This window comes from Sardina pilchardus, chromosome 18, assembly GCF_963854185.1.
Source record: "Sardina pilchardus chromosome 18, fSarPil1.1, whole genome shotgun sequence".
Lineage (NCBI taxonomy): Eukaryota > Metazoa > Chordata > Actinopteri > Clupeiformes > Clupeidae > Sardina > Sardina pilchardus.
Window position 1 is genome coordinate 1,481,957 of NC_085011.1, and position 12,551 is coordinate 1,494,507.

Genomic DNA, 12,551 nt, shown 5'->3' on the forward strand with positions numbered 1-12,551 from the left:
AAGAGCAGGTAAGATCAACCAAAGCACATATGTGAGAAAGACAGTAGCCTACAGTTCTGGACCTAGACACACAGGACACAGTAGTATACAGACAGGACACAGTAGTGACACAGGCCTAGACACACAGGACACAGGACACTGTAGTGCTACAGGCCTAAACACACAGGACACTGTAGTGCTACAGGCCTAAACACACAGGACACTGTAGTGCTACAGGCCTAAACACACAGGACACTGTAGTGCTACAGGCCTAAACACACAGGACACTGTAGTGCTACAGACAGGACACACAGGACAGAATATGGGAACATGGGAACATGGGAATATTGTATCACTCTGCTGCGATCTTCCATCCAGCTGATTCCTGATTCCACAACGCACATCACCAGTTCTACAGCTCTGCTCTGGGCCCTCTGACGTCAGCACTGGGCTTAGCAGGTTTGATGTGAACTGCATGTGATGACTGCTACACGTTTACCTATAAACCCACACAAGAAAACTGAGGAGGAGGCGCCACCGTGTGGACATAACTAATAGTGCAACCTCCTTTACTGCTTCTGTCTGGTCCAGCGAATTTAATCAAAACACCGCACTTATCATATCAAAGAACGTAGTGAATTTAAACATAAAAGCCCACTCAGTCTGCTTCATACAGCCAATCTTGCGTTTCAAATAAATGGAAAGCAAATACGTATGATTTAAAACAAAGTCAACATATAATGATTTAAAGACATAGCAACAGCATGCATAAATTAATAATCTGAAATCTCTTGATTACATTAAAAAAAAACATTAAATGTGTATCCCACTCGGAGCCCGTTGTGCTGTCCGTATCTAGGTTGCCCCATTTGTGTCCGCAGCAGAATGGACTCAGAGAGGAGGAGAGCAGCATCTCCACACTCAGATTCATCAGCTGGTGCACGGAGTAGCCTGTAGCCCTTTAATGTCATCATATGTGCTGTGTGTTATTGGGGAACATTTGGCCATAGAAAATGTATCAATTATGTTCAAGAAGAGTAGCTGTGTGCACATCCCACCTGGCAGGTGCAGGACAAATGGAGAATAAAAGGAATATGCAACACTGATATTTGCTCCCGTTTAATGTTAAGAACAAGCAACGTTTCGACGTTTGGCAAAAGCCTGATGAAGACCCAGTAGGGTCGAAACGTTGCTTGTTTTCAACATTATATTCATTTTATTGATCCACTCATTATGTTCATCAAGTGATAGCGAGTAGGCTACACCGTACCTATGCACGTCGCCATTTAGGATATGGCCTTCCATTTCTTTCCTGCGATGAAAAACATAACATGACACTACACAACAAGTATACCTTCGAATGGAATTCGCTCAGAAAAAAGCCATTATGGTTGAGAATAAGTGTGCTATGCGAATACGCTTACCCCAAAATGACACGCACCCTCACTGGTTTTCCGGGCGGTGTAGAACAGGGAAAGGCAAAATGTAAGTTGTCCTGACGACGGTGTATATACTGTAGGCTTCGGCTGAATTCGTTTCGGGTGGTTTCTATGTAGGCTACGGGAGCGGTGATCACACGATCGCACGGAGAGCCCACGCGAGCGCACTGAGGAACTGGCGCACGGGCGCGCACAGCTTGCCTCATGAAGTATAAATAATTCAGCTTCTATGCTGATAGCACAGTGTCACGTTTTCAATTTCTCGTTCTGCTCTGGCAATTTAGGTAGTGGAGTATGAATTCTAACATTGCTTTACTTTTTGTGTTATTTGGCAGCCTAAATGTTATTGTGGTAGTTTATTCCAGTGATTTTCTTTTCATTTCTCGAATGAGGAGCGAGTGAGATGGAATGCCCCCAGTCTGACGTCCGATGCTGATCATTTCCAATTTGTGTCCAACTAGATTGCACTGAATAACCCAAATTGGCTATTAGCTCTATGAAAGCATTTCACATGCCAGGATCCAGAGCCAGAGGTGCTGTGGCTGCAGTCTCCGTTTGTCTGATTTGACTCACTAGGCCTATTTAATTGAGTTTTGCTCTTGTTGATTCGTTACAATCATAGACAATACTTCAAGTTTACAATAGCCTAATTTCCACCATAAACAGTAAAATATTTCCTCCGAGAGAGCCTCCCACCTCCTCTGACTTTTTGATTGGTCTTGAAATATCGCGAGATTCTAGATGGGTTGTGATTGCCTTTACGGAACTCCATGCTCTGAAGCTCATTGCTGCTGCACAGTCTTCAGTCTGTCGATAACGAAATGGCGTTACTTTACAAGTCAGCTGCAACGCTCCTGAGGCCGTCGAGGCTGGCGCCTTTCAGTGCGGCAATAACGCGACAGTACTCAGGTAAGCACGAGGTTATTTTTAAGCAAACATCAAGTATTTTGCATGTGTCACTGCGTCAATGTCACGTTAGCTTCACAGTGAACTTCAAGCTAAGTTAACTTACCATAGTGGCCGAAGTTGCCGAGTAAACTGCAATGCTACTTAACTGATTTGACTTACTACGACTTCCTTTCATTTGATCTTGTGTGCAACAATGCAACAATGTGCAACAATGTTTCATGTTGTATAGAAATCCGATTGTAATGTCACTTGTTCACTTATCCAGTCAGCTAGCTAGCCAGCTGTTGTAAACACGCATGCATCCAGCAGCGTTGGCTGCGGTTAACCCCTGCCCCAGTGAAGTTAGACCCTCCGTTATTATAGTTTTGTTACATTTTCAACCCCGCTATCACTGTCTTTAGGTGACAGTTCAGCAATGCACATAACCATGTCGGCGTGTTTGTCAAAGTAACCTTGGGCCTCGCTTTTGACATAGTAAATAGATCACTCAGTGATAACGGAGCTTAGTCACACAGCTCATTCACAGTTTTGACAAGTCATTCTTTCGAAGCACTGACACCAGGATAGAACGTGATAAAGTCCAGAGGATGGATGATGAACATCAACGGATTCTTTCATATGTAGACTAAGGGATGTACTAATGGGCCCTAATCCAGACTCTAAGGGAACATTATATATTTCATGCCATAATTGACTGACAAACTCACAGTCAACTCAGAGTGGTGAATCTGGGGAACTGTGTCCTTGCCTCAGGCAGCCTTAAAACTCTCATGGAAGGAGATTAATGTATATTATTAGGAAGCATACCTCTTCCTCCTCTTCCTCCTCTTCCTCCTCGTCCACTTCCTTGATTAGGGTTAGTCATTAAACAACTCCACTTACAACACCTCCCTGGCAGAACAGACTGTTGTTATTGATGTTGTTGGGGACTAAGTCAATAGTAGTGTTCACTAACTCTGGTGTGCTATTTGTGCTGGTGTTGAGGAGTAAGTCAATAGTAGCGTTCACTAACTCTGGTGTGCTGTTTGTGTCGGTGTTGTTTCACTAACTCTGGTGTGCTATTTGTGCTGGTGTTGAGGAGTAAGTCAATAGTAGCGTTCACTAACTCTGGTGTGCTGTTTGTGTTGGTGTTGTTGGGTCAATAATAGCGTTCACTAACTCTGGTGTGCTGTTTGTGTTGGTGTTGAGTAAGTCAGTAGAGCGTTCACTAACTCTGGTGTGCTGTTTGTGCTGGTGTTGAGTAAGTCAGTAGTAGCGTTCACTAACTCTGGTGTGCTGTTTGTGTTGGTGTTGAGTAAGTCAGTAGTAGCGTTCACTAACTCTGGTGTGCTGTTTGTGCTGGTGTTGTTGGGTCAATAGTAGCGTTCACTAACTCTGCTGTGCTGTTTGTGTTGGTGTTGAGTAAGTCAGTAGTAGCGTTCACTAACTCTGGTGTGCTGTTTGTGCTGGTGTTGTTGGGTCAATAGTAGCGTTCACTAACTCTGCTGTGCTGTTTGTGTTGGTGTTGAGTAAGTCAGTAGTAGCGTTCACTAACTCTGGTGTGCTGTTTGTGCTGGTGTTGTTGGGTCAATAGTAGCGTTCACTAACTCTGCTGTGCTGTTTGTGTTGGTGTTGAGTAAGTCAGTAGTAGCGTTCACTAACTCTGGTGTGCTGTTTGTGCTGGTGTTGTTGGGTCAATAGTAGCGTTCACTAACTCTGGTGTGCTGTTTGTGCTGGTGTTGAGGAGTAAGTCAATAGTAGCGTTCACTAACTTTGGTGTGCTGTTTGTGCTGGTGTTGAGTAAGTCAATAGTAGCGTTCACTAATTCTGCTGTGCTGTTTGTGTTGTTGGGTCAGTAGTAGCGTTCACTAATTCTGCTGTTTGTGTTGGTGTTGTTGGGTCAATAGTAGCGTTCACTAACTCTGCTGTGCTGTTTGTGCTGGTGTTGAGTAAGTCAGTAGTAGCGTTCACTAACTGTGGTGTGCTGTTTGTGGTGTTGAGTAAGTCAGTAGTAGCGTTCACTAACTGGTGTGCTCCACAGCGGGCCAGTTCCAGCACATCCTGGTGGGTAGTAGCGTTCACTAACTGGCGTGTGCTCCACAGCGGGCCAGTTCCAGCACATCCTGGTGGAGAAGCGCGGGGAGCAGCAGAACGTGGGCTTCATCCAGCTGAACCGGCCCAAGGCCCTGAACGCGCTGTGCGACGGCCTGATGCTGGAGGTGGGACAGGCACTCGACACCTTCGAGGCCGACCCTCAGGTGGGCGCCATCGTCATCACGGGCAGCGATCGAGCTTTCGCAGGTGAGACCATGGGTGCCTCTCATCATGCCTCCTCGATCCTCGATGCTCGATCCTCGAGGGGCGTTCCCACTGATCTATAACTAACACTGGATAGACTATCCCATTGTTTCCCCCCCATCATTCTTTATGTAGATCAGTGAGGATCGAGGCATCGAGGAGCGAGGGAGGACGTATAAACGCTGCATGAAACGCACCCCCTGTTCACCTGCCTCCGCTCCACCTACCCAGAGGTCACGGAGGGGTTGTGTGCGGATGTGAACGTGCTGTTTTTACACTGTGATTTCCTCATACGACAACCTGTTGGATTTGGATCGGATTGTTTGTACTGGACTGTTGCCATGGCAGAACTATAACACTATTGTATTAGACTGTTGCCATGACAGGACTATTAACATTCCATTGTATTATGCTGTTGCCATGACAGCACTATACACATTCTAATTTTTGTTTGTTTTCTTCTTTCATTTTTGGCTATGGCTATGGCTATGGCTATGGCTATGGCTATGGCTATGGTTATTTAGCAGACGCCTTTGTCCAAAGCGACATACAAATAAATAACAATACAAATTAAATTAACAGTGAACAATTACAAACTAGGGAGAATAGTAATATTATCAGTAAAACAATAATTTAAGCACTAACCTAATGAGAAATAAAACAGTGAAATGAGAATAGCAATCAAATAAGTCACTCAGTTAATTATATATGATAATAATAACTAAAGCATGGTATGGCTAAATTTAAGGACAATAGCAAAATAAATTTCAAATTCTATCAATAGACAAATTATAACAAAACAATACTATTATACAAACCATAACACATCACAAACTCAAAGGACTAAGTGCATATTAAATAAATATGCCTTAAGACCCCTCTTAAAAGATCCAAAGCTGTTGCTGGAACGGAGAGCACTGGGCAACTCATTCCACCAACATGGAACCACTGAAGAATAGGATCTACAATTTGACCTAGCATGTATGGTTGGTCGACATAACAGACGCTCCTCAGAAGATCGCAATGGGCGGTTGGGAATGTACATCGTGATTAAAGAACTGAAGTAGCTGGGAGCAGATCCAGTCAGTGTCCTATAGGATCCAGTCAGTGTCCTATTTTTCTTTTCTGTGTTCCGTGCTTTATTGCATCCTGTGTTTGTTTGTTTGTTTGTTTGTGTTGTTGTTGACGCTGTTTATCAGCGGGTGCTGACATCAAGGAGATGCAGAACCGAACGTTCCAGGAGTGCTACGGGGGGAACTTCCTGGCCCACTGGAACAAGGTGTCCCTGGTCAAGAAGCCCGTCATCGCCGCCGTCAACGGATTCGCTGTAAGTGCCGGATACAGGCCCCACTACTGTGAACGTCCTAGTTAGAGTTGTGCTGATTAAAGGTGAACATCTTAACTAAAGGTGTACTAACTAAAGGTGTACTCTGCGTTTTTGATGAAAGGCTGTTGATATGTCAGCTCAACAGCAAGCTGCAGTAGATCTGGGACACACACCACTCTTATCTGTGTTCTGGAAGCAGCACGTTGATTTGCAGATATACTTATTACCCCATGCACACAATATACCTTTAATTATTACCCCCATACACACACACACAATATATATACCTTTAATTATTACCCCCATACACACACACACACACACACACACACACACAATATATACCTTTAATTACACACATACACATACACACAATATACCTTTAGTTACTACCCCATACACATTCACACAATATACCTTTAATTACACACATACACACAATATACCTTTAATTACACATGCACACAATATACCCCCATACACATACACACTATACCCCCAAACACACACACACACAATATATTTTTAATTACTACCCCCATACACATGCACACAATATACCCCCATACACATACACACAATATATAAGTTGAGCTGGCTCTTGGGAGCAAAGAATTTCCTTACTTATGATTTATTTTATGAGTACATGATGATGAACCACTTGAACTTGATCTTCATATGGAATGTTGGTGTGTATGTGTGTTGTGTGATCTTCATATGGAACTTTGGTGTGTATGTGTGTTGTGTGATCTTCATATGGAACTTTGGTGTGTATGTGTGTTGTGTGATCTTCATATGGAACGTTGGTGTTTATGTGTGTTGTGTGATCTTCATATGGAACGTTGGTGTGTATGTGTGTTGTGTGATCTTCATATGGAGCGTTGGTGTGTTGTGTGTTGTGTGATCTTCATATGGAACGTTGGTGTGTGTGTTGTGTGATCTTCATATGGAACGTTGGTGTGTGTGTTGTGTGATCTTCATATGGAACGTTGGTGTTTGTGTGTGTTGTGTGATCTTCATATGGAACGTTGGTGTGTGTGTTATGTGATCTTCATATGGAACGTTGGTGTGTATGTGTGTTGTGTGATCTTCATATGGAACGTTGGTGTGTTGTGTGTGTTGTGTGATCTTCATATGGAACGTTGGTGTGTTGTGTGTGTTCACAGCTCGGCGGTGGCTGTGAGTTTGCCATGATGTGTGACATCATATACGCAGGGGAGAAGGCCCAGTTCGGCCAGCCAGAGATCCTCCTCGGGACCATCCCAGGTAAGAGGTCAAAGGTCATCGTCTCCCAGCTGTGATAAAGCAGCTAGGATAGAGACATAACAGACGAACAGCTTCACCGATAGAGACATAACAGACGAACAGCTTCACCTATAGAGACATAACAGATGAACTGCTTCACCGATAGAGACATAACAGATGAACTGCTTCACCGATAGAGACATAACAGATGAACAGCTTCACCTAGGATAGAGATACAACAGATGAACTGCTTCACCGATAGAGACATAACAGACGAACAGCTTCACCTAGGATAGAGACATAACAGACGAACAGCTTCACCTAGGATAGAGACATAACAGATGAACTACCTCACCTAGGAGACATAACAGACGAACAGCTTCACCGATAGAGACATAACAGACGAACAGCTTCACCGATAGAGACATAACAGATTAACAGCTTCACCGATAGGGACATAACAGATGAACAGCTTCACCGATAGGGACATAACAGATGAACAGCTTCACCGATAGAGACATAACAGACGAACAGCTTCACCGATAGAGACATAACAGATGAACAGCTTCACCGATAGAGACATAACAGATGAACAGCTTCACTGAGAGATGTAACAGCTTCAACTGTGATGAAGCTGTAACAGCTGTAACAGTGCGGCCTCTCGTCTCCTCTCCTCACCTGCCCCCACCTGTAGTAGTGGGAGACTCACCTGTGCGGCCTCTCGTCTCCTCTCCTCACCTGCCCCCACCTGTAGTAGTGGGAGACTCACCTGTGTGGCCTCTCGTCTCCTCTCCTCACCTGCCCCCACCTGTAGTAGTGGGAGACTCACCTGTAGTAGTGGGAGACTCACCTGTAGTAGTGGCAGACTCACCTGTGCGGCCTCTCGTCTCACCTGTCTCCACCTGTAGTAGTGGGAGACTCACCTGTAGTAGTGGGAGACTCACCTGTAGTAGTGGGAGACTCACCTGTAGTAGACCCACCTGTAGTAGTGGGAGACTCACCTGTAGTAGTGGGAGACTCACCTGTAGTAGTGGGAGACTCACCTGTAGTAGACTCACCTGTAGTAGTGGGAGACTCACCTGTAGTAGTGGGAGACTCACCTGTGCGGCCTCTCGTCTCCTCTCCTCACCTGCCCCCACCTGTAGTAGTGGGAGACTCACCTGTAGTAGTGGGAGACTCACCTGTAGTAGTGGGAGACTCACCTGTAGTAGTGGGAGACTCACCTGTGCGGCCTCTCGTCTCACCCGGCCCCACCTGTAGTAGTGGGAGACTCACCTGTAGTAGTGGGAGACTCACCTGTAGTAGTGGGAGACTCACCTGTGTGGCCTCTCGTCTCCTCTCCTCACCTGCCCCCACCTGTAGTAGTGGGAGACCCACCTGTAGTAGTGGGAGACTCACCTGTAGTAGTGGGAGACTCACCTGTGCGGCCTCTCGTCTCCTCTCCTCACCTGCCCCCACCTGTAGTAGTGGGAGACTCACCTGTAGTAGTGGCAGACTCACCTGTGCGGCCTCTCGTCTCCTCTCCTCACCTGCCCCCACCTGTAGTAGTGGGAGACTCACCTGTAGTAGTGGGAGACTCACCTGTAGTAGTGGCAGACTCACCTGTGCGGCCTCTCGTCTCCTCTCCTCACCTGCCCCCACCTGTAGTAGTGGGAGACTCACCTGTAGTAGTGGGAGACTCACCTGTAGTAGTGGGAGACTCACCTGTAGTAGTGGCAGACTCACCTGTGCGTTCTCTCGTCTCCTCTCCTCAGGTGCAGGCGGAACTCAGAGACTGACGCGAGCCGTAGGGAAGTCCCTCGCCATGGAGATGGTGCTGACCGGTGACCGCATCTCCGCCCAGGACGCCAAACAGGCAGGTAGGCACCAGACCTGATCACACGATCCCAGAGACACCGATCAAGACACAATCACACGATCCCAGAGAAACTGAACCAAATTCCGGACATCTTAACCCTCTCCGGTTTGGGACATCTCGGTGAAAAACACAACATCCATAACCTGGATACCAGACGCTCTGACTTCACAGAGAGTATGACCTAGATCTATTAGCAAACGTTTATTTCCCTTGTCTGAAGTTTGATATCATTGCAGTTCCTTTCAAAAACCAATCCCTATTGTTTGGTAATGACGTTTATAAACCAGGGAGGACACAACGATAACGATAGGCTTGCAACTTAAATGTAATCGCTCTCAGGAACGCCCTCTGTTCCCTGATTGGTTCACAAGTAAACGAGGGCGGATCAAGCTATTCCAGACGGAGTACTGTAGGGAAAGTACATAGACAGGCGGAGCCAGGCTACAAGGGGTAGAGCTGTATCCAAATCCAACTCCTCCCACTATATAAGATGCCTGCGCCCTACCCCATAGATATATAAAGCTTTATCATATACGCCCTACCGTACATTGATGTGATCCTACCCCATAGATATATAAAACTTTATTATATACGCCCTACCGTACATTGATGTGATCCTACCCCATAGATATATAAAGCTTTATTATATACGCCCTACCGTACATTGATGTGATCCTACCCCATAGATATATAAAGCTTTATTATATACGCCCTACCGTACATTGATGTGATCCTACCCCATAGATATATAAAGCTTTATCATATACGCGCTACCGTACATTGATGTGATCCTGAGCCTCCTCTGCCAGTAAACACTCACAAGAAGATGATGATGAGCTTGCATACGCTTGTACAATCACTACATGCATGTTAAATCCCAACAAAAGCAGAGAAGTACTGCATAATTGTTTGAATGACGACAAGTGATTTAGTTTGTAATAATTCGTCTGCATGATGACGATAGTTAACTCCTCTAAAGTGGAGTTAGCACTGTACTCTGGGTAATGACGATAGTTAAATCTCCTCTAAAGTGGAGTTAGCACTGTACTCTGGGTAATGACGATGGTTAAATCTCCTCTAAAGTGGAGTTAGCACTGTACTCTGGGTAATGACGATGGTTAAATCTCCTCTAAAGTGGAGTTAGCACTGTACTCTGGGTAATGACGATGGTTAAATCTCCTCTAAAGTGGAGTTAGCACTGTACTCTGGGTAATGACGATGGTTAAATCTCATCTAAAGTGGAGTTACAGTAGCACTACACTAATGACGATAGTTAAATCTCATCTACAGTAAAGTTTAGTTAGCAGTGTTAACAGATAATTTGTTGATAATGTGATCATGTGCAGATCGTCCGTCCCCGTGTGGCCAAATGTGGTTACGCTCTTCACTGTGTCCCAAAACAACACACATTACATGGCTGGATGGCGTTCTTGGCTCTGTGTCTTCATGGTTGAGTGCCATTCATGGCTCTGTGTGTTGAGCTGCAGTGGGTTGGACGTGTGCGTAAGGCAGCTCTGCTGGTCTCAGGGAGCAGGGCAGGGCAGGGAGCAGGGAGCGGGGCATTAGCCGTGTTAATGATCCGCGGGGCTGTGTTGATAGAGTGATGGCTGCTCCCTGGCCGGGCTCAGAAGAGAGGCTCCCGCTCGCCACAGGGTGGTCCGTGCTGCGGTCAGGGCTGGCTTTCCCAGACATGCCTCCTGCCTGGGCTGTGTCTTCCGTGGCCTGTAGAGGGCGCCGCATGCCTGCTGTCTGGGCTGTGTCTTCAGTGGCCACTAGAGGGCGCCAGTAGGATCAGATTGTCCATTGGAGACCTCAGAAACCCAACGGCTCAGAGCAAGGTCAAGTCAACAGTGCAGGAAGCCGCCCCCCCCGTCCCCCCCCCCTCCCAGAGCCGCCCGGTCCTCTCCGCTCCCAGAGACGGGCTCAGGAAGGAGCTTAAGGACTCACCGAGACTCGCGGGGAATCTTTGAGTCGGCCAATCCCGCCGTTCCTAATGGCTTGTTATGAGGTTGAAAGGTCACTCCAGTTATTTTGCCCTCGACCACCCATGACCCCCCCCCCCCAGAACGCCCCCCCCCCCCCCCCGTCAGCCCAGGCGCCAGACCCTGAATCCCCCCGCATGGCCCCACCCTAAAACAACAAACTTATGGGGGAAGGAACGAGCCCCTCCCAAACCTACCCCTTTCCCCATGGAAGTCAGGCCTTATGGAACACCCGTGTGTGTGTGTGTGTGTGTGTGTGTGTGTGTGTGTGTGTGTGTGTCCAGGTCTGGTGAGTCGAGTGTTCCCCGTGGACCAGCTGGTTGCGGAGGCCGTTAAGACGGCGGAGAAGATCGCCGGCAACTCCAAGCTGGTGTCGGCCATGGCCAAGGAGGCGGTCAGCGCAGGTCAGGAATCAGTTGTGCTTTGGCTTTTGTTGGTTTGTTTGTTGGTTTGTTTGTTTGTTTGTTTGTTTGTTTGTTAGTGTGTGTTTTCTTTTCTCTTTTCAGTTGCTTCCACAGGCAGCAATTGTTGTTCCAAGTGGAGACTGTGGAGCTCAGTGTGTGTGTGTGTGTGTGTGTGTGTGTGTGTGTGTGTGGGTGTGGGTGTGGGTGTAATTTGTTTGGAGTGTCATTTGTAATGAGTGTGATTTGATGAGTGTGATTTGTGATGAGTGTGATTTGAGGAGAGCGTGATTTGAGGAGAGTGTGATTTGATGAGTGTGATTTCAGTGTGGAGTGTGATTTGAGGAGTGTGATTTCAGTTCACATTTCCACGTCATTAACGGTCACCTGGTGTGTGTGATTCCAGCGTTCGAGTTGACGTTGGCTGAAGGGAATCGTCTGGAGAAGAGGCTGTTCCATGCCACCTTCGCCACGGTGAGTATTCCCGTCAGTCCGGTCCGGCGTCGGGAATGCTGTCTGTTTGGAATGAGATGGGAATGCTGTGTGTCTGAGATGTGATGGGAATGCTGTGTGTTTGGGATGAGATGGAAATGCTGTATGTTTGGGATGAGATGGAGAATGCTGTATGTTTGGGATGAGATGGGAATGCTGTGTGTTTGGGATGAGATGGGAATGCTGTGTGTTTGGGATGAGATGGGAATGCTTGAGTGAGTGTTGGCCGCTGCTGACTGAGTTCTCTTTTCCCCGGTGCTCTGTAGGAGGACAGGAAAGAGGGGATGACCGCGTTTGTGGAGAAGAGGAAAGCCGACTTCCAAGATAAGTAACAGAAGTGGAGTCGAGTGGACACGTTGGACTGTCGTAGGATAGATGGTTGTCGTTCTGCAGTTTCTGCTGGACCTTGAGAAGTGTGATGCCTTACTGCAGTTTCCTGCCTGCCTGACTAACGAGAGGCCCAGACTGGACAAGCTGTCCGTCTCCATAACACACGTCTGCTGGGAAATTGCGCCAACACACACACACACACACACACACTTTTAATCACTACTGTTCTCTTTGCCTTCTCTGAATCCATCACGTTTTTGATACATGTGTTTGTCTCAAGATTGTTTGCTGAATAAAATATTAGTTGTGTTA

General features: G+C 46.7%; 1 protein-coding gene across 1 annotated transcript; it reads left to right on the top strand.

Annotated features, from left to right (window-relative positions):
- The first annotated feature begins 2,176 nt into the window (after window positions 1-2,176).
- On the top strand, window positions 2,177-12,551 carry echs1 (enoyl CoA hydratase, short chain, 1, mitochondrial). The gene is made up of 8 exons (XM_062519517.1): window positions 2,177-2,327; window positions 4,410-4,607; window positions 5,804-5,931; window positions 7,098-7,197; window positions 8,931-9,035; window positions 11,301-11,420; window positions 11,824-11,891; window positions 12,176-12,551. The coding sequence occupies exons 1-8, from the start codon at window positions 2,240-2,242 to the stop codon at window positions 12,239-12,241; spliced, it is 873 nt and encodes a 290-aa protein (XP_062375501.1). The 5' UTR covers window positions 2,177-2,239; the 3' UTR covers window positions 12,242-12,551.

What these genes read in the sequence shown, in the direction of transcription:
- echs1 (XM_062519517.1), top strand. Translation starts at nt 2,240, where the DNA reads ATGGCGTTACTTTACAAGTCAGCTGCAACGCTCCTGAGGCCGTCGAGG. An exon ending in CCGCCGTCAACGGATTCGCT is followed by an intron (nt 5,932 to 7,097) that starts GTAAGTGCCGGA and finishes GTGTGTTCACAG; the next exon opens with CTCGGCGGTGGCTGTGAGTT. An exon ending in CCTCCTCGGGACCATCCCAG is followed by an intron (nt 7,198 to 8,930) that starts GTAAGAGGTCAA and finishes TCCTCTCCTCAG; the next exon opens with GTGCAGGCGGAACTCAGAGA.